General features: G+C 35.1%; 3 protein-coding genes across 5 annotated transcripts; all 3 read right to left on the bottom strand.

Annotated features, from left to right (window-relative positions):
* Nucleotides 1-1,093: 1,093 nt before the first annotated feature.
* Nucleotides 1,094-4,288, bottom strand: LOC148629354 (neurocalcin homolog). Of its 2 annotated transcripts, none has more exons than XM_088549142.1 (3): nucleotides 4,197-4,263; nucleotides 3,118-3,569; nucleotides 1,094-2,438 (listed from the first exon to the last, which is right to left on the bottom strand). In XM_088549142.1, exons 2-3 carry the CDS (start codon nucleotides 3,484-3,486, stop codon nucleotides 2,265-2,267), a joined length of 543 nt encoding a protein of 180 aa, XP_088405268.1. In that variant the 5' UTR covers nucleotides 3,487-3,569; nucleotides 4,197-4,263; the 3' UTR covers nucleotides 1,094-2,264. The 2 variants fall into 2 exon arrangements, with proteins under 2 accessions (XP_088405268.1, XP_088405261.1); XM_088549135.1 differs by having other exon boundaries at nucleotides 1,097-2,438; nucleotides 3,118-3,515; nucleotides 4,197-4,288.
* Nucleotides 4,289-10,285: 5,997 nt separating this feature from the next.
* On the bottom strand, nucleotides 10,286-13,771 carry LOC148629353 (neurocalcin homolog). Its single transcript, XM_088549094.1, has 2 exons — nucleotides 13,241-13,771; nucleotides 10,286-10,875 (listed from the first exon to the last, which is right to left on the bottom strand). The coding sequence occupies exons 1-2, from the start codon at nucleotides 13,640-13,642 to the stop codon at nucleotides 10,705-10,707; spliced, it is 573 nt and encodes a 190-aa protein (XP_088405220.1). The 5' UTR covers nucleotides 13,643-13,771; the 3' UTR covers nucleotides 10,286-10,704.
* A 1,795-nt stretch (nucleotides 13,772-15,566) lies between these two features.
* Nucleotides 15,567-18,121, bottom strand: LOC148629352 (neurocalcin homolog). Of its 2 annotated transcripts, XM_088549072.1 has the most exons (4): nucleotides 17,853-18,121; nucleotides 17,416-17,461; nucleotides 16,381-16,790; nucleotides 15,567-16,104 (listed from the first exon to the last, which is right to left on the bottom strand). In XM_088549072.1, exons 2-4 carry the CDS (start codon nucleotides 17,438-17,440, stop codon nucleotides 15,934-15,936), a joined length of 606 nt encoding a protein of 201 aa, XP_088405198.1. In that variant the 5' UTR covers nucleotides 17,441-17,461; nucleotides 17,853-18,121; the 3' UTR covers nucleotides 15,567-15,933. The 2 variants fall into 2 exon arrangements, with proteins under 2 accessions (XP_088405198.1, XP_088405208.1); XM_088549082.1 differs by lacking the exon at nucleotides 17,416-17,461 and having other exon boundaries at nucleotides 17,853-18,118.
* Nucleotides 18,122-21,464: the final 3,343 nt, after the last annotated feature.

Here is a 21,464-nt window from a genome sequence, read left to right as displayed (position 1 = left end):
ATTAGTATAATGACATTTTGATACTCAATATCACCTTGCGATCATTGTATCTTATCCAATTATGCAATTTTGTACATCAAAGTAAGGTAACCTGAAAGGTAGCATTTTCTTTAATTTTGACCATTTTGTTTCAGTGATTGTTAGAATGCAAGGTTATCGAAAACCAAGAAGTTAATATTTTTCACAGTTATTGCCTCATACGTTTGCCAGCTCTGTGACTTATGATGGCATGACCAGACGACTTATATGTTTATACGTAAATATAGTAACTATTGAGCATCCCATGAAAGGACTGCGACTGGATTTTTTACCCCCACTGTCTATTTTTTCAGTGCGAGTCATTTAGAATTTGGGTTTCCGCTACCCTTTGTCAACAAAGGTATAGATGCAATTAATTTGGCTAACATCCTCCATCACAAAAACGTTACCAACAAAATTCCCCCATACTTCAAAGACAAATCCATACCAATTATTAAGTCGCAACCACGAAGTTTTGCGACTTATTGTTTTTACTGTGTTTCTTCATCTTCTTATAATTATTATTATTAAGTCGCCGACCACGAAGTGGCGGTAACTTATTGCTTTTACTGTGTTTCTTCTTATTATTAAGTCGCCGACCACGAAGTGGCGGTGACTTATTGTTTTTAATGTGTTTCTTCTTCTTCTTCTTATTATTATTATTTTAATTCTCTCATTTTAAAATGGCCGCCACCGCGGTCGAAAATTAAAAGTTGTCAGATTTTGATGAAAATTGATATCTAGGTTTTTAAAGACGCAACGGTTAAGAATTTTCCGCTCAATCGATAATTTGAACTACGTATCGACCGCCATTTTCAAAATGGCCGCCACCGCGATAAAAAAAATTCAAGTTGTTTGATTTCGATGAATTTGATATCCAGGTTCTTTACGCGGCCTCGATTACTTATGGGCAGTTCCATTGACGATATGTTTCTCAAAAGACTGATTAGGAAACGGCAGGCGACTTCTACACGTTTCGTGGAAACGTAAATTTTAATTATTATTGTTATTATTATTATTATTTTACTTCTTCTGAACGTAAAGATATCCGAACGATCACTCCGAGACCGTTAATTCGATTCATACCAAACTTGGCTCAAAAATCAAGCGTGCTCAGGGGGTGTGTATGCTACTTCGGAAGTCAGGGGGTTGAGGGAGCGAGGGTGGACTCAAAACCCTGACTTGGGAGGATGGGTTAAATGTCTAGGTGACATTTCTTTAATACATTACTAAATAGTACCTATTAAACTAAGCGTACTCTTTGATGAATAAAAATTTTATGAAACTTTGTGAAGTTTAAAGCCATTGTTGTTGCCGAAGGTCGAAATCACACAGTGGTATAAATTGATTATGTTGTATAAAATGTCTACTTTTAATGTAAAATTTGTATCTTTCTTCGAACTCTTCAAGGATCTAAATGAAGAGGCATAGGGCAACTACTCAGTGTTGAAGTCATATGTCCGAATCAAACCATATAAATGTTCGTAGACATTCAGATTTCCAATACCGCTTCAATTATGGTTTCCTTACGTTTTTAACCATATAGACCGAGGACTTGTATATTTTTACTAAATTTCGTCTTCAAATTATGGCTGTTCTACCTCCTCTCTTTGAGAGGGTATCCTAAAAACAAAATGTAATGTTGTAAATGTTCTGTTAACAAAAATATACAGCTATGTTTCTTATTTTTACTACAATTCCAACAATAAATAGTTTAATTTCTAATTCCAATCATAATATTATCATACAAACTTGAAATATTATACATACATAAAACATGTAAGTATATAAACAATGAAGTAATTGAATGGAAAATGGTTTTACTGGGAATACCAATTCTTAACAATGAGTGAATGGATAGAATTCTTATTGAGTGGCACAAAATGGACAGCACTCTTTGTTTAAATCTCTCCAAGTATACGCTGACCTATTCCTCTGTAACAAGCGAAATCGTTCACTTATCACACTGAATCCATCTTCCGTAATGTGTTGGTTTAAGGCTTTCTGCTTTGGATTGCAAAAAAGGCCCAACCGAAGAAACATGCTTAAAATGAATGATTTTTAGCTAAACATGAGTTGTTATGAGATCTGTTACATTCTCTATCAATAACATCTAGGTATTCAATTCGTTTTCACTTCTCATAAAGTTCGACATAAACACTGAACTAAGTTCGTGTCACTGAAAAAGAAATCTGCTGCAGTGTTGTGCTGTCTTCTACCGCTGTTACAGCGAACAATTTCACTATTTAATATCCTGGTTCCGGTCTAATAAGATTTAGAAGGTCTGGAATCTTGTGGACTCCTTCTTTAAATTCTTCTTCAGAAATGTGGTTGTCTTTGTTAGTGTCCATAGTGTCAAACAATTCCTCGGCTATTTTTCTTGAGTTAATGGTGTTTGATCCATATAACTGGTTGTAAGCCTGAAATAAATTTGTAAATTATTTACGTAGTAGGACGGTACGTTTTCACAATCTAGGTTGGCTGTTGCGAATATTGGCGTGTCCAGAGTTCGAACCCCTCATTTTGCTAAATTGTCTTCATTTTGTGAAAAAAAATGGGCAAGTTATAGTTTGGAACCCACCCCCTTTTATTAATTTCTTGATCGAATCCCCTTTTTATAAACTTCTGGATCCGTCCCTGGCAAACATGAACTATAATGTATTTTTATACTCACATATTTGTGAAAATACGATTGGTTCTTTTTGCCACTTTTCAGAAGATTTGGAGAAACATTAAAGTAGGCCTTTTTTGCATTTTTTTATTAACAGATTATATTACTGAAGGCTTGACCATATATACATCAGTTATTCATTTCTCTCTCTCTCTAGAATTATAGTATGACTATTTTTCAGGAGCAGACTAAAAAGGATTTGTCAATAGATACAAATTTTTTTTTGTCATTAATAATTTGATCTATAAAAATACTTTTTGACACACTTTCATAATTCTGTAGCGCACATTGCTTTAATTTGGTATTTATTGTTTGTGTTTAACGGTGTTTTCGGAAGACCAATGGAGAAATTGCTTTTCTAATAAATATATCATTCTTCAAAATCCAAATTGTACAATGTAAAATTCGTGATGTGAAACGTAACCTACCCAAAGTAAGTCTTGTACTTCCTGCCTGTCTATAAAACCATTTTTATCTTTGTCAAATATTCTGAAGGCCATTTGGATTCGATCTTCAATGTTATTGCTGTCCAACATACATACTCCTACCGCGAATTCCTCGAAATCAACATGCCCATTTCCATCGGTATCAAAACAGTCAAACATCCTATCTGCGTATTTACTTACATTACCTGGAAATCGGGCACTATACACTTTTCTAAATTGATTTTTTGACAGTCCCCTCTTCCCCTTGGAATGTTCTTCGAATATTAATTTCAAATCATCATATTGTTGTCTTGACAAATGGAACCTTTTCATCAGGGCTTCTCCAGAAGGAATAGAATACGTTTTGCCCATCTCTGTTGTGTTGCATTTGGATAGTCAAACTAGCAAAAACAGAAATTTCTTTCAAGAGACTTCCCTGCACGTGTACTTGTATACTTGTGATAGAAATATAATTTGTAGAATACATTGTTTGAATATCTAAATTCATTAGCAAAGAACTTTATTTTAAGACTTGTATGTTCAATTGTATTCTTTCTCTTCCTTGAAACACGCCATCTGTATTTTTGTGTAATTAAGTGTCAGTCTCTGTGAGAATCAGACAGTGGGTGAAATATGGTATGAAGAAACCCACCATTTTGAGAATTTAATTTGACTACTTGTATCAGAATCAAGATTTCCCATATCACTTTGGTAAATTCAGTTATGATTTCATTGAAATGCATTGAAAATGAACATTTCAAAGGCAGATAACTCTGTCAAAAACCATTCTATTGAAAAAATTCTGAGCAACTTAAGTGATGTAGGGTTCAATTAACCATCTAAAGCATCATTGAGTGAAATAGTGGGGTTTTGACATGCATGTTTCTGACTTTTCCCATTTTGCATGGTTCTTACAAAAATGTACATAGTTTGATATTTATAATTATGATTAAATGAAGGAATGTAAAGCTAAATAATGTAATATTACACTTTATATTCATAAGTCAAATTATCTTTACAAAAGATAAATAAAGGTAAGTTTTGTATGAGTTAAAAAAAAGTGTTGTTTTATTGTCACTTACAGTTTATGGTATACATTTTGTTATTTCCAAGCAGGAAGTTTGATTTAAAAGGACATATTGCTAATGGTTTTGACGAGACTTCCAAAAGGAAATTTCTAACCATGAAATTGTCGGCATTATTATAGAGGTTTCTAATGGATTTTGATACGCCTAGTAGTTCCAAACAATCGTTCACTGGGGTTTTTTGTTACTTACAATGTATAGGAAGGGGCATTTTGTGCCTATTACATATTTTTAGAGGTACTATTTGCGTCACAAACCTATTTTTTTTTTATTGCGCCTGAATTGGGGAACTAATTTGCGCCAGTCTAGCTGTACAGATATTGTGCCTGTATTGTAACGTTTTCCCCCGTTACTACTGAACCAACTCTAACTCATAATAAATATCAAAACTAAAGGACACCTACAGACTGATTTACGACAAACTCGAGTAATTCACGACCTGTGTTTGATAAGTAATGACTAAAGCCTAATAAAAATTAACTATTTATTATTATACTTTTGATAACTGAACAAGTTCCAAATGAATTGACATAATTAACGAGCAACTCGACGGTTGTTTCTAGAAAAGCAGAGGACGCTTACCCTACCGGTGCACCTGGTCCATGCTCCCAGTTTTTAGTGGAGTCCGGGTTGCTCATTTACTTTTGTTACTTTGTATGTATGATTTGGTTACTTTTTGTTTTTTGTCTTGTATGTCTGTTTTCCATATCTGGTCTTTGTCCCTGGATTGCATTTTTTTTATTTCCGCTGGAATCTTGGTTCCCTTGGCTGCTCTTTTACATCCGTATACAATGTATGAAACTCAGGGCAGTGGCTCTGATCAAGCGCTCTAGTTAATTGTACATTTATTTTAAACTCGCTATACGAGATTTTGGAAAATTGGTACAAGTGATAATGAGTCTTGATTCTTCGTACAGCTTTTATATGTAATGATTAATTAATGAGTCGAGCTTAAGGAGGTAGACCTGGGGTAAGGGACATAACACTTCAAATCAGTGATATGTTTGTATCATATGCAATTTCATCAAAGTCTTTCAAGCTTCCCTTTGAAACAGAATGATATCAGTCCAGATTACTTTGATGCTTGCATGATGTTGGTATAAAATGGTGAATACAAACGTTCCAATGATTTGTAAGAGTTGTGTCTCTTACCCTAGGTCTACTACCTTAAATATAAATAATGGCTTTTTAGCGGAGTCACTAGACTATTAACGATAATTCTGTGTGCTTAGAATAACTAGGTCATTCTGTAGCGTTGTAATGAGAATAACTTTGTAATGGCTAGTTGTTACTTAAATAGAGTTACAAGAGTAACTGAAATATTGAAGTCTTATTATAATAACCAGGGGCGTGGTAAAATTTGCAAAGCATGGGTTGTCAGGGTTAGATGACGTTCCTCTCGGCGAAATTTTACCTGTGCGCCCCCCCCCCCCCCCAATTTAAAATCCTGGATCCACCCCTGATAACCTTGTGGAACACTTCTGCAACGTCGCAAAAAGGAATATTTCTTTATATAGAGTGTCTTGGGGACCTCTTTAAATTTGAGAATACTACGTTAACTTAGGAGTCGAATCACGACGGAGGAGTATCCAACGCGCATTCCATTTTACATGTCCCGCTTGACGCACGTGATGTCAACATTTTACGACAACAAAACCAATTTACGGCAAGGAAATTTTTAACGTAATCATTTCCTTTGATGCTGTGATTTGTGCTTTTGGCTTATCAGAAAATCTAAAATAACGAAAACTTTAGATACTAGGTAAATTCCACTTAAAAGTAAGCGTCCTCTGCTTTTCTAGAAACACCCGTGGAGTTGCTTATACAAAGTCAAGTCCGAGGTAGACGACAGAGGAAAGGAAAACTATGACACGTTGAACAAATCAGTTTTCATGGTGCTGATGGATACACCATAACGATCCACGAGTTCATGATGACGACCATAAAACTTCTGTTGTGATGACTTCAATCTTGTAGCAACATAACCCTGTTCCAGAAGCCTATTTGTTAGAGTTCTAGCGCGATACAAAAAGTCTGCGTAGTTTCGGCAAGCTCTGGCATAACGTATGAGTTGTGATATGAACACTCCATAAAAATACGACTTGCATACCAGTATTTACCTAAGTTTAAATTACTTTATTCATAAAAATACTCATTCCACTATTTTATATACTGCCTGTTCCCACCCCGGATAAAGGAGGGGGGGGGGTCGTACTACGTTCGAAAATTTACCATAATTCATTATACAAGTGGTGCGATTGAATTCAATAATTATTGACGTTCTTGTAAAAGTGGGTAGCGAAAAAGGAAGCAATATTGGCGCAAACGGATATCTCCCCAATATATATATAGCATTCCAGTTATGTACAAGAGTAATCAAAGGAACCAAGAATCTAGAGGAAATCAAAAGAATGTAATCCAGAGACAAAGACTAGACATGGAAAACAGACACAACAAAGAACATGAAATAACAAAAATAATGCATACAAAGTAACAAAAGTAAATGAGCAACTCGGTCTCTACTAAAAACTTGGAGCATGGACCAGCGTCTTCTGCTTTTCTATATGCACCCGCCAAGTTGCTCATAAAAAGTCAAGTCCAGGGTAGACGAAAGAAAAACGGAAAACTATGACACCTTGAACAAATCAGTTGCCATGGTGCAGATGAATACACCATAACGATCCACGAGTTCATGATGCCGACCATAAAACTTCTCTAGTGATAAAATCAACCTTGTAGCAACATTACCCTGTTCCAGAAGCCTAATTGTAAGTAATCTAGCGCGATACAAAAGGTCTACGTAGTTACAGCAAGCTCTGACATAACGTATAAGTTGTGATATGAACTCCATACGCAAGTGATAAATGCATGTTGCCACAGATGAAAGGAAAGTTGACTATACGAAATGAAAAGTCATCGCGTTTGTCGTATAGCTTGGTCAGTTGTTTTCCTTTACCATCGATTTCTAAGTGCAGGTTAAATAAATGAGACTGACCTCACAGTGTCTATAGTATCCTGTATCTCAAGTTCTCTTGGGTAGGTCATAATACGTCATCTATATCGCGGACACTGAGATCAAAGGATTTAACTGAATGATGTTCCTTCTTTTGGATCAAATCAGCTATAAAGTCAGTCTCATAAGAGTGAAGGAATAGGTCAGCAAATAGAGGAGCACAATCAGTTTTCATTGGAATGCCGACCGTTTGTTGAAAAACGCGTCTACTGAAGTGGACAAATATGTGGTCGTTAAAAAATTCTAGCATTTTGAAAACATCTTCTTTGGTATATTTGGAATATTTTTTGTTCATAAAGAATGAGGAATCTCTATCAAGAACAACGATGTATATTGTTTTTGAGTTGGAATTTTTAACAAAGTATAAGGAATAGAAGTATAAAGAGTTGAAAAATCATAGGTTTTAATGCTATTGTATTCTGATAATGATCTTGAATTGAGGATTTCCAGATGATCTTTCGAATTTTTCAGGACCCATATTGAAGTAATACCACTACGGGAGTAACAAGTGTCGTGGTAGGACTGGAGGCCTTCTTTGACATCTGCAAGTAAAAAAGTTAAAATGTTTGAAAGAGGTTTGGTAGTACATTTTGCAGATCCAGCTATGTAGTCTTTGGATTCTTGTGGAGTTTAAGAATCCAGTACAAAGATGGTAGATCACAATCATCGTCTTTGGTAAAGACCAAAAGAGGATAGCATAGATCAATGTTTTTCCACTATCTCATCTGTAGACAATATTGTAAATGTAAAGATCTTATTACTGCTGTTATTTTCGGCGTCAATAAGCATTGGATATAATACGTTTTGCAGACAAAAAACAATGTTGTTTTGGGCTTTGTCTGCTGGTACGACAACATATTTGTCATATATAGTAGGCAACGTTTTATCTACATCGGGTCTTTGGATACTGTAGCATTGACACTTATTGACCTACTTAAAATTTTCATACGTTTTGAAATTAAAGACCTCACAACCTTTAACTACTCTGACAGGGAATCAGTGTCTTCTTGTTCTCATTTTATCCATTTTTTGCGTAGTCTTCCACGGAATCCATCAGAACTGTAAAGTTAAAATTTCAATATATGGAGCATGGTTCACGGTACTTGGGAGCTTTAAAGGGACCTTACGGAGAGATTCGTTTTCGATGATTATTAAAGACATTCCGTAATGACGTGACCGGAAGAACCATATTTGAATGGGGAGTTTTTACAAGAACAGTCAGGTTGTTTAGTCTTGAAGTCTTCAGTCTCGAGGTCCTGCGATAGGCTTTAATAATTGGAAATTTTGGATGCAATTGGTGAAGTATAGGAATATGAAATAATCGGTATTGATTTGTCTTTAAAATACGGGGAAATTTTGTAACTGACGTTTTTGTGGTGGAGGATGTAGCCAAATTAATTGCATCTATACCTTTGTTGACAAACGCTAGCGGAAGAAATGACCTTTTTTCTTCATCTTGACCTTTAATACAAACTGGTTTAACGAGTCTGTGGAAACCAATATAAAAATGATGACCACAAGTCTGTATAATGATGAGGTAGGTTCAGTAACAGGAGTGTCAAGACTTGTTTTGTAAACGGAGTATAGTAGAGGTAAAAAGTAGAATTTAGTTCGAATATGATGAAGTCCAAGAGGTTTTTGTATGAATGCATCATGTATCTTAAGTGATGTATAGTGGCGATGGCCATGACTCCCTATCCGTCTTGGATCTTTGTCAAGTAAATTCGTCACACGCCAATATTTTTATATTTCTATACTTTTGCTGTTGTCATTGCGACCATAAGGTATTGCTGTACCTAGTCTGTCTATCCAGTATTCCTCTCTCTCCTTGTGATAGCTTTTTCGAAGGACAGGACTGTTCGTTGGATGGTATATATTTTTTGCAAGAATACGAACTTTCATAGAGAGGATTGAATGATTTTGTTGATTAAAATGTTGATAAACTGTCGGGACTTAGGTGGTATTTATTCCCGAATGATGACTGCACATTCGTTTAGTTAATCGGTCATATGTTTCACCGACATATACTAGATTGCATAAGTTGCACTCTAATCCGAAGATTAAGTTCGTCGATTTGCAACTAAAGTCATCATGACTTCTTGTGTGAAGAAAGGGTCGGTTATTAGAATGTTGCATATTTTGCAATTTTTTAATTTCACATTCTGATATAGTACAATATGGTTCATCATCGTTGTAGTAAAATGTATCATTTAAGGTGACGGAACATGGCTTGATTATTTTGAAATAGTCAGATTTTTTGTTTTTGTACTGGAATCGATGGCCAGCAGACAGAACGTGCGATTGGATACACTTTGTTGAAATCGTCGGGGCACTATCCATACCAGATGTGAGCATTCTAGGATTCCCATCTAGGAACACCATAGTCATACAAGACTCTCGGGTGTCTGAGATTTCTTTGTATTGCACCCTCAGCGGTGTTATCACATCCACGGGTGTTATTTAAAAACACGCGACGTTTCTGACGTCACAATAAATAGTTTAATGACATTATGTAAATTCAAGACAATTTAGGCAAGCAGTGCGCTGTACATTGGCATACTAATCACAAACTTAACTTTGGAATCAAACACCGCTAGAAAATGTAAGACAGATAAATCTCAGACACCCGAGAGTAATATCTTTCGGTTTTACACTCTCAGCGGTGTTAGATTCTTGCACATCATATGGGATATTTTTCATATAACAAAAGCCAGGTTTTGCCATATATTCGTTTGAGGTGTTTTGTGGTTGTAAACGAAACGCAACACTTTTTTTTTTGCCGTATCTGTTCCGTTATTATGTTGATTTGTTGCTGTGGCAATGCTTTGTCTTGGTATTATTTTGTATGGTGATGTTTCCTAGTGTCACGACATCTTCGCTAGCCAAGGATTACGGAAGGGGGCAGGATCATAATCCTTGGCTAGGAGAGATGATAGCACGTATGCTTAAAATGAGTGTTTAAGAATAACTTTCATTGCTTAGAGAATAGACGCCTTCTGGTGTAATATGATTTAGTAGTTCAAGTTCAGTTTCATAAGATATATCTGATACTAATATTGACATGATCCCAATATTCTGATAATTTTTAATATTGTTATGTTTAAATTATGAGTTGTAATACTTTATTAACATATGAATTTAAAATTCAGACAAAATGTGAAAGATATAGAATGCATAAAAAGATTAAAAAAACTGAATGTTCTTCACTCTAGTTTGATGCAAAATATATATTGTAAAACATAATGAAAATGAGCAGGGTATGTACAATACCAACTGAAAATGAAAAAAAAACATGTATGTAAACTGTGGCATAAACAAGGGCACACCAAAAAAATGAATAATTCAATGCACTTTGGAACAATGTACAACTATAATGTACAACTGATGTCATTTTAGCATATTCAAAATCGATGTTTTTTGTACATATGCAGCTTTCCAAGTATTCTGGTAATCTTTCGTTATACCCTCTTAGACCGATGCACCTTAACGAAATTATGCCTGTGGATCCAGTATCGCCAATACGCGAGGATCATTCTGTGCCGCCTTTGTGAATTCTTCGTAGGACACTTTTTGGTCACAATTAATATCCATCTTATCAAATAGTTCATTTGCTGTATCTATAGGTGATGTGTTAATGTGTGGTCCGAGTAGTTTGTAGTAGGCCTGTGAATATATATAATGATTAAAGTTAGCCGTTTACAGTGAAGGAATTTAATGGACATCATTTTGTCGAGATGTGAATTCATGTCAATATATAAACAACTATGTAGCTTGAAAACAGCACCATTACATTTAACTGTTACACTAACTCTCACACCAAACCTGCTTATGTAGTCATTATCTCGTGATCCAACCACATGCAAGTGTATGTCAGTCAGTCTTCTTCTCGGTCGTAGTTTTGTGATGAACTTAACTCTTTCTTCCCGTAGTACCCCTCTCTTTTCTATAAATAAGACAAATTACCTTTCCGAAGCAAAACAGTCATCTTTCCAATAGACTTAAAACAGTAATCACTAAATAATCGTCTTACAATCTTTCTTTGTTCCTAATATTTGCACATATAACCTATAACTACCAAACATTATTTACTGCAACACAAAGTTGAACCCAAATAACCACACTTTCTTTGTTTTACAACAAATCGTATAGTCTTAACCACCAACCTTATATATTTTTGGAAAGATTTGATCTCAATTGGATTTTTCATCTTGTAGCATCATTTTTAAAAGAAGTTATATTTATAGCATAGTATTCCGAGTTAGACAAATAAACTTTCGAACGCGCAGCGTGAGAAGTTTATTTGGCTAACGAGGAAGGCGTTGCTATAAATGATTTGTAACATGAATGACACGCCCATGACAGTCCGTGCAGAAAAAAATAACGTTTGGCGGGAAAATCTAATAACCCGCACAGTAGGCAGTATGGCAGACGCATTTTCTCTACCAGATTGGCTTGACATTGAAAATGTAGAAAGCGATGATTTGGTTCTCTCTCAGGTGTGTATTTTTTAATTGAATTAGACTGATTTACGCTAATTGTCTTTTTGAAGGCTTTTAAACACAACTATTCGGGGCATGGACCCCCTTTTTTTGGCCCAAATGTAAAAAAAATCTATTTATTTTTCCATATTTACAATTTTCTACAATATGTAGGCATATAACAAGTCTCAAATCTCCATAACCAGTCGATTACAATACCTTTTCTACTATACACACGATCCGCAAGTGAAAAGATTTTATTGTTTTACCTTGGGACCCAAAAGGGGGGGGGTCCATGCCCAAAATACATGTGCTTTTGATCGGAAATCGGTAAAATTTTTCTCCGATGTGATGTCATTTATATGCCCTATATTGGCCCTTAATTTTTGGAAATATAGATATTTCATTTTTTTTAAAACGATTGTTTACTGTTTTGCAAGTTCTTCAAGATGTCGAGGAAGATATATCATTAGCAGATGCGTCGGCAACAATAGAGGAGAATATTAGATTGTCGCAAATTCATCAAAATATTGAACCATTTTATGACATGAGTGTTTCGCAAGCTGTGGATTATTACCACTTGGGCACGTTTGGGCTTGGAGATTTCTTACTAACCGACTTCAAAGATGAGAATGTCGAACCGGAGCATTTCATCGCACCCGTTTCAGATGAGGATATAGAAAAGCTGATATCGTCTCAAACGAACGCAAACACCAAAAAGAACACAAAGTGGTCTATTGGTGTTTTGGGGGTTGTTTTTTTTTTTGCTAGTATGTTTCAAAAGTAAAGAAATGTGTATTTTTTCGGTTCTATCTTTAAATTAATGAGTAGACATTATATTTTTGTTCTCTGTCTGGCAAAGAAAACCTGCAGAGATTTAAAGATTTGTATTTTATTATATGAAACCTAATAAAATTGACATTTGTATGTGTGCTTTTTTGTAGGCGTAATCTTTTCCCAAAGAGGCGGAGCTTACCCATGCAATATTGGTTTTAGTGTTTTGGTTATTTCATGGCTGTTTCCTCATTGCATTATATAGGCCCATGTGACCTTTCATGCAATATTATTTGGTTGCTTCAATTTAGAGCATACATTTTGGTACATGCTTGTCGTCTCTATGTTATTCCATAAAAAGATCAAAGGAAAAAAGAAGATTCATGTTACAATCGCCATTATACATTTTCCACTACAGCACTGAACTTACAAGTAGTACAGTCTTACCTTAAATGCACTATCGATTTCCCCATCTAACATTCATCCATGAAAATGAAACCTTATATACAGAAAAAAAATTATTGTATCTTGGCAAAATATACCTGAATATCGAATAGTTGTCAGAAAACCGAAGCCTGTGTTAAATGTTGTCTTCATTCTACCAGACAATTCCTGTGACCTTAAAAACACTTATATTTTACGCCAAGGCCACCAAACAAACCATCATGTACAATGATGAATGAATTTGATCTCCCCCGACACTGACTGTTACTTTTGTAAAATATTTGTTGACACAACCTATTTAATAAACCGTTCGCTGTATCATTAACACTTACCTCCATCATAGCAATGACCTCAGCAAGTGTCAAAGCATTGCTACCATCCTCATCAAACATGGAAAAGGCTATAGAAATCTTCTGTTCCATTTGTTTGCTATCGATCATTGTCAACCCTCCTGCAAACTCAACAAAATCTACGGTTCCATCTTGGTTTGTGTCAAAAGCATCGAACACTCTATCAGCGAAAGATGTCGCGTCATCATTTCTGTATAATATTTTATACACTTTCTGGTAGTTCTCCCTTTGAATAACTTTTTCTTTCTCTGAATATTCATTAAAGAATGCTTTGTATTCAATTATTTTTTCCTCGCTAAGTTTAAATCGTGATTTAAGGTATTCCACTTGTTTATTGAAATCGTCAGGGGCCGATCCCCGGCCCTTGCACATTCTGCCTCCCATAGTGATTCCGTTCTGAGGGTGAAAATGATTTCTGTTTTGGATTCAGTGAAAACAACCAAATATACACACAAACAATTGAAATAATAACACATTAACATTAAAATCAATAATATTCCTCGGATCGCTAGTCATACGAGAGATTTAAATACTACTACACACCTTATTAAAAACCATTCCAGTTCACAGCACTGCCCGTATAAAGGATCAGTACTGTTAAATCATAAGGTTTTGAATTGAGTTTGGAATCGGCAAGTGTTAAGTATTAAGTTCAGGAAATTTTTAGCAGCAGTACATATGCCAAACCGAATCACCAGTAGACAATTTTTAAAAAAATGAACATGAGGTTGACTGCTGAAGTAAATGTGTTGCTTGATATCTCACGAATCATCAGGTATCCAACCTAAGATTATGATGATACAGACTACTTGATGTGATATGAGCAACCCGGTTCGTGTTTTAAAAAGAAACAAAAACAGAGGACACTTCCCTACCGATGCACCTAGCCTAGGTGTATTACATATGGTAACTGCTCATTTCTTCTTAGTTTTTGTATATTTGCTTTAAGTTGCTAAATGTTGTTGGTTGTTTTAATCTTCGTCTTTCGAGCTTTGACTGTTATTACCTTTGAATTCACTGAGATACTAACACCAATGAGGTAATGACCAAAAAGGACTGTCCACATATTGAGGAGGTAACCTTAAAACATTTTCTTTCCTAATTTATGACAACTTATGTGACCGGGTCGGACAGCAAGCAATTTCCCAATGTGGGACTGGTATTGACTCTCTTTGTTTGGTAAAATCTAACAATCTGAATCTACTACTCGGTATCATGGGTTTACTGTGACATTCTGCTGTAGAGGTTGAAACTCAATTTCTTGATTGTTTTCTATATCGTATTCCTAATTAAGCATGAGACTCAAACGCTACTTGTTTATTCATATTTTGGTGTAATGCTATTTTTATGAGGTTATCCGCTTTGATTCCTATTGCAACTAAATACCAGAGGTAGTTGTCTGAAGAATAAAGTTCAAACACCTTTTACTGAGCATGTCTAACACGTGCTGAATGTACAGTTGTTCTGAACATAAAGATGAAAGTGTCCTTCATCTGACACAATCTGGTGTGTCTGTAACTTTGCACACTTGTTTGGAATGTATCCGATTTAATAACTGGGCTCTTTAATTGCATGGGTTTGTGTTCATAAGGATGTGCAACTTGTTATTTATTGTTGAGTTCAATATTAATAGCTTCATATTAAGAACAAGTGAGTTGAACATAAATCTATACATATCCCTGCACTTTTTGGGGTGAAACCTTTTTCATTCAGTTTTTATTCTTTCGATGGTACAGCCAATTGGTCTCTTGCGTAATAATGTGATAAAATAGCTTGCACTACACTCACTGCGCTTGTTTTCACATGTCTGATCTCGACATCACTATTCTAACAGTAATTTTAAGGCTCGACTTTATAAATATATTTATTTCTTCTATACAGCAAAACAGATAGTATATAGAAACTGATATCCCACGAGGCTTTCTAAACATATATCGAACCTGTGATCATGTTGAAAAAGGAGAAATTACACCTATCAAACATTTTGTGCAAAATAGAGGAGACGAACGTATCGTTTCAGCAGATGAAACCTATACGATTATAGCACCGATATCTTATCGTTCAAAGTGTTCCTTAGTGAAGCAGTACTTTCTAGTATCATCGTCAGAGAGTTGGTACTGTGTACTGGAATCCTCAGTGAGAGTAATATGAAATTGATACCCATAACCAACGCCACTTCAAAGAAACCTGCCACTTTTTTTTTATAAAACAACAATAAAGTTAATAGCAATTGTTCATTTTAAATTCATTAATTAATTTGCTTTTATATGCTAAAAGACAGCAATCCAAAGTATCTATATCAAAAATATGAAATATTGCATGTTTTTATTTTAAAGTTCATAGTAAGGCTATAAAGCAAGACCGTAACATCTATAGCCTTCCATATTGTAATATTATGTAACATCTAAAATACGTCTGTCCAGAAAAAAAGGTCGCCTTTAGTCGAGTAGAGAAGAATAACATCTACAGATAAATACAGAGTGACACAATAACAACTACCTGTTGATTAACAAAATTAATAATGAATCAAAAAATTTCATCACCATATTGTCTGATTCAACTATATATTGCGTTATCGACCTTTTTGTATTCATATGGCGAGAAAACACCACTAGCAATTATCGTCTGACGCAGGAGAGTCTGACAGCTGTTGAGCCATATTAACTCGACCGATCTCACGTTTGTGGACTGAGTATTTCCAATACAGCCGGATCTCTCTTAGCGACAGCAGCAAATTCGTCATAGGTGACCTTTTCGTCCTTGTCCAAGTCCATCTTTTCAAAAAGATCGTTTGCAATTTGTACTGGTGACCGGCTTGTGTTTGGTCCGAGCAGACGATAATAGGCCTGAAATGTCACGAAAAATGCTAATGTTTATTCCATTTAGAATGTATAGTTTAAGTTTTTAAACGTTTTTTTTTTTCACCCAGGGCAAATAATTATAAAGTCTATAAATATCTCCTATCGCTGTCGAACCCGAAGGACTGAATATTTGTGAAGAGGTCTGTAGATCCTGCAGAGACAAACTGATGTTTTTACATTTAACCTTATGCTGGTGTGGAAATTGTTTAAATGGTGCAAACAAGCAAGTTTACACAGATCTTTTTTTAAATAATTGCTTACCTGTATCATATTGACAACCTCCTGTTTGGACAATGTCTTGCTTCCATCTTCATCATACATATTAAAAGCAATAGAAATTTTCTGCTCAACCATTTCACTGTCCATCATAGTGAGGCCAGCTGCAAACTCAATAAAATCTACGGAACCACTTTTATCAGTGTCAAATGCATCGAATACGCGGTCGGCGAATTCCGTTGGATCACCATTTTTGTAAATCAGTTCATAAACACTGCGGAATTCTTTCCGTGTAATTACTTTACGGTCATTGGAATGATCTCGGAACAAGGATCTATATTCCTTTAACTGATCATCAGTTATCTTGAATTGAGATTTAAGGTAGACATCCTCGCCACTAATGCTACCTTGCTTCACAGGCTTGTTCTTCAATCCACCACCCGTGTTACCCATGGCTGGAAACATATGAATTGAAACGATTGGCACTTTTTATTCTTTGTTTCTACACAATATAACTGTCACGCATTCATGTATTAGTTTGTAATTGAAATCATGTGATATCTGTATACTAATAACAACGAGCTTTCAAAAGTATTAGAAATTCAATATTGTCAGCAATACAAATGGATATTGATTTAAAATGACATTTAAAACAAAACAAAATATCTGGTACATTCATTAACGAAGACATTTTTTCTCCTAATTTTTAAAACTGATTACAATATCCAGTCCTTATAATATCGATTTTTTTCCATAAATGGCAAATTTTATAGCCTTATGTAATATTAAAAATCAAACTGATAAAATATGTTTATAAGATGAGAAAAGGTTTATACAATGGTCAAACCAGAATACAGGTCAACATCTAACAAGAAGTCGAATTGAACTTTTTTGCACTATTATTCAAAGAGTAATATGATGCATTAAAGTTTTGGATTAAAATATCGATTCAAAATATTGACAACATTCAAATCACTTAAAACAAGTATTGCAACAAAGTTAGGACAGCAGCACACGGATGATATCACTAAAAGCTCAAGAAAATTACAGTAGTAGCCCAAACCCCAAAACATCAAATACCTTTAGGGTTTTCAAAGTTTTCCATTACTCAGAATGATCTAAATGCCTGAAATATTTCATAAATTAAAAAACAAAAAAAACAAAAATGGCCATATAATAATTGGAAGCAATTGTTTTTATTGGCTAAATGCATCAAGTCTGAATTCTTCAAGCAAAATTAAATATCTCAAAATGCTTTGCAGCCGTTTCATGATTCATTATCTTAATTTTATTACCGAAAGTTTTTTGAGTGCTTAAATACTGTTCTACTAATACCAAGATTTGTCTCTGAAATCGTGATAGAGTCGCACATCAAATTGTAAAATATGTACTAATCAGAAAAAATACCATGCTTTTCCTTTTATAAAAAAAACAGGTGTTCGAAATGATAAACTTCAAATTTTCTTCTGACTAGAAGAAAAAAAATGCACAAAAAGTAGAAACTTAAAATAGCTAACCTGCTAGTGGAATCTATGGGTCATCATAATACTTGTACCGGGTCTTCGGTCGATAGACATTCTCGGGAATATGAGACTTTATCCATCAATTATTCATGTTCCCTCTACCAACGTGTTTCTATTGAGAAGAAAATCAAAAAGATCAATCTACAGGATGACAAAATCATCCCTTTACTTCTAGGCCTCCATGGGAATGACTGTTTACACAATTGGAAACCCAAAGGAAATGGATTTCAATATATTAAATTATTGTTTTGAAATTATTGCTACGACAATGACCTCATTCTATTAGCGGAGGCACATTGCAATATATGCGTCTCAAAGAAGTTTCGAATTGATTATTTAAAATAAGCAAAAATTTCCATAATCTACTAAACATGACTTCCATTTTAAACTTGCTGAATAACAAGTAGCTTCCATGGGCTTGCTACTCAGTTCTTTAGAGAAAGGGAATTTTCATTACCTTAACATACTCCCTTGTTACTTATTCAGCTTGATTTACCATGAATATTTCTATGTGTTCCTTCCATACAACATAATATTCGTTGAAAACTCGAAATGAGAATAAAACAATAGTCAAAAGTATACAAAAGAGAATTACAGGAATCATTGTAATGGTTGCACAACCATTGTACAAAAAAAGATCAGAAGGAGTCCATGTTAATTTCTAGCAGTGGGCTTTAAAAACAGCGTTTTTTTGTCTTTGCTTATAATTATTACGAGGAATTAGATATACCACTGCCAACACGTAAGCACAATCAATATTTTTTTTAGAAAAAATTGTTTAGTGTCAGCTTCGGCATGATGGGTTGAAACGTGTCTGGGGATTGAAAGGAAATGGACACGGTATACGCCAGTTTCAACTTAAAAGGAAAAGGATGTATTGATATTTTCGTGATAATATTTTCAAATTTTCGCTACTCCCTGCGTTATATACTGAACGAAATATTCCACCTTCAAACTATCGTCTTTGATTCACCTCCTAGAATTGCAAGATATCCACCTCTTGTTGGGACGTTTTTTTTTTCTTTTTCTTTTTGTTTTCCTGGACCTTAAGTTATAAAAGTACCTTATAGATTTGAGCTTTCTCGAGGGTCATATGGGTTGTCATTGAATAAAGCAATCCATTATTAAATAGCATTAGTACACTTCTGATTTGTGTGAAACTAGAATGCCCAAGGGGGTTAATGAGAAAAAGACAGCGAAAGCAACTCCAGGTTGAAGATACACGAAATTCGAGTAACAGTGTAAAAAGATTTGTAAGAACACCAGACGTACCAAATACATTAATCAAGGTCTGGATGAAATCGATGTTAAAATGCAGCACACGTTTACGACACGTGAGACTTGGTATGATCCAAATTACAGTGCTAGGAATCTCTAGGAATCTGAATCATCACTCGACAGTGAATATATTGACGAGAATGACGAGAGGGTGGCGTGGCCGAAGATGGATAATGCTATAGAATGGAAAAGTATGAAACTTATGTCAAGGTTACCATTTCTACGGGTAAAACACTGCTATGTAATCCTGAAAAGAAGCTGGAGTCACTAGGCAACAATATATTCTAGTATAGCATGGGGAAAAGTTTTAGTGTTGAGGAAAGAACATCACAGAGCACATAAAGAGGTAGCAGCAGGAAGGAAGTCGGGTAAGTCATGAAAAAATTGTTCCAGCTAACGTTGGACACATATTATATACCAGCATAACTGTAATAGTGGCTTGATTCATTAAGTTTTTTTTTTTATCTAGGATGAAAATACTCTTACACCACAACATGAAAATGGGATTGTCATCAAGAAATTGAGCTCAAGTTAACTGTATTAGACATTACACATGACAAGATGAACGATCACACCAAGCTGTTTGTTATGGAAACAACAGCAGAAATCAGAAGTGTACCAACCGCCAATTCGAGGATTCATGGATAATCTCTCTCAGTGACTACATCAACAAACATACAATCCAGATGTCTTAATGGGGGAAACTGCCACCTGTGTAGGCATGAGGTTTAAACAAAAGAAATCAAGAAGTTTGGTAGTTAGTCAACATTCCAGGGTAAATAAAGTAGTACTACCGATGTTACAAACGAGTAGAACACCAAAATTACAACACACGAAAAACAAAACATAGAACACAACAGAACCGAAAAATATATTGACCTTGTCATGAACTAAACATCTCTGTCTAAGAAGCCCATGCGTCAAACACAACTTTAAGAGACGAAAAGAATAAGCACTGGCTGTATTAACAAATGATCTTGACCTGGCCAAATCAAGATCAAAAAGCTTTTGGTTTCATTCAATTTATCCAACATTCAGCTGACTTTATAGAAAATGGATTTGCTTATTACATTGGATACTGAAACTCCTTATGTGTCTGTCAGGTCATGTTGACGGCCGTAGAACTTTTAAAATAACGACTTTGAATTTATCTCCAAAATATCGTCCTAATAGTTCATTTGTCTGTCACTTAACCTAAATTTTATTAGAAAAAAAGAAGTTCTATCAAATTTTACTTCATCTGAGCTCTATTTAAAGCTGATCAAGAAGGGTGCATATATGCGATAGGAGCTACCGCAATGTAACATAGTAAGACTTATGTACGAAAAATGAATCAGTTCAGAATTGTTTTATAATAAGATCATTGTATAATACATAATCTTTTAGCAATAATCTTGCTCGCTAGCTTTGTGGGAAAAGAACTTCAATACAAAGCATCTTGTCCGGATATTCTGCCGTACTAACTAAACTTCTGTAAAAATGTGTGATTGGCAATAAGCGATAAGTTAATATAAGGAAAAGAAACATCACTAAGAATTCAGATATCATTGCATTTAGGCAGAGGATACAAGTTCAGAAAATAATAGAGAAAACGGAAGATGGGAAATGAGGCACAGAAATAGTGAATAGATCGCAGAGACCAGAATGTTTTGTTGCCGGAGCAGACAAAGAGAGCTGACAGTGTCATGGGTAAAACGCTATCATGAGGTATACAAGAGATAAAATCGTATGTAGAGCTGATTGCACACTGAAGGGAGAACTGCTGACAGATAACGTTGTATCCTGTTAAGGTCGGTGCAGGTGTTTCCTAGTCCAGTTGATGTGGAAACTGTTCGAAGGTCTATTAGCGGTATCATCATTAGAACGAGGTGTGGTTCAATTGACGGAGTAAGCATAGGAAGCTTCGTGCTACGTTTGACCAGACAAGAAGAGCTACGATGGACGCCTGAAAAACTAGACATTGCTCCTAACGGGACTTATACCCCCGAAACCTGTTGAACCTTGTACAGTTGGGAACCAGTGTGGACATACGATTCATATTAGACTCAATTTTTATGGTAGATAGTCGACACTTTCGACACAAAATTTTCTCCCATTTCAAAAATACCCAACTCCAAAAAGCAAACAGTATTGTTTTTGTTGACAACACAATAACAGAAAATGACCAATTCCTGACAATATGCATATCTCCACTGAATTTCATTCAGTCGTTGAGGAGAAGTTGCAAGATTTGTGAAAAAAAACGCCTCAGTTCAACTGCCATCATTTCTACAATTTTTGTACAAACATAAATTCCTGACAATATGCACATCTCAATATAGTAATTCA

Source organism: Perna viridis, chromosome 1, assembly GCF_037379345.1.
Source record: "Perna viridis isolate PV_CMFRI_1.1 ecotype Kerala chromosome 1, ASM3737934v1, whole genome shotgun sequence".
Lineage (NCBI taxonomy): Eukaryota > Metazoa > Mollusca > Bivalvia > Mytilida > Mytilidae > Perna > Perna viridis.
This window is presented reverse-complemented; position numbering and strand designations above follow the sequence as displayed.

Excerpts from the sequence above, each read along its gene's own strand:
- LOC148629352 (XM_088549072.1), bottom strand. The coding sequence starts at position 17,440 with ATGGAAAACTTTGAAAACCCTAAAG. Across the intron at positions 16,791-17,415 it reads AAACTTTGAAAACCCTAAAG|CCATGGGTAACACGGGTGGT; the intron begins GTATTTGATGTT and ends ATATGTTTCCAG. Across the intron at positions 16,105-16,380 it reads AGGTTGTCAATATGATACAG|GCCTATTATCGTCTGCTCGG; the intron begins GTAAGCAATTAT and ends GTGACATTTCAG.
- LOC148629354 (XM_088549135.1), bottom strand. The coding sequence starts at position 3,486 with ATGGGCAAAACGTATTCTATTCCTTCTGGAGAAGCCCTGATGAAAAGG. Across the intron at positions 2,439-3,117 it reads AAGTACAAGACTTACTTTGG|GCTTACAACCAGTTATATGG; the intron begins GTAGGTTACGTT and ends AATTTATTTCAG.
- LOC148629353 (XM_088549094.1), bottom strand. The coding sequence starts at position 13,642 with ATGGGAGGCAGAATGTGCAAGGGCCGGGGATCGGCCCCTGACGATTTC. Across the intron at positions 10,876-13,240 it reads AGGTCATTGCTATGATGGAG|GCCTACTACAAACTACTCGG; the intron begins GTAAGTGTTAAT and ends ATATATTCACAG.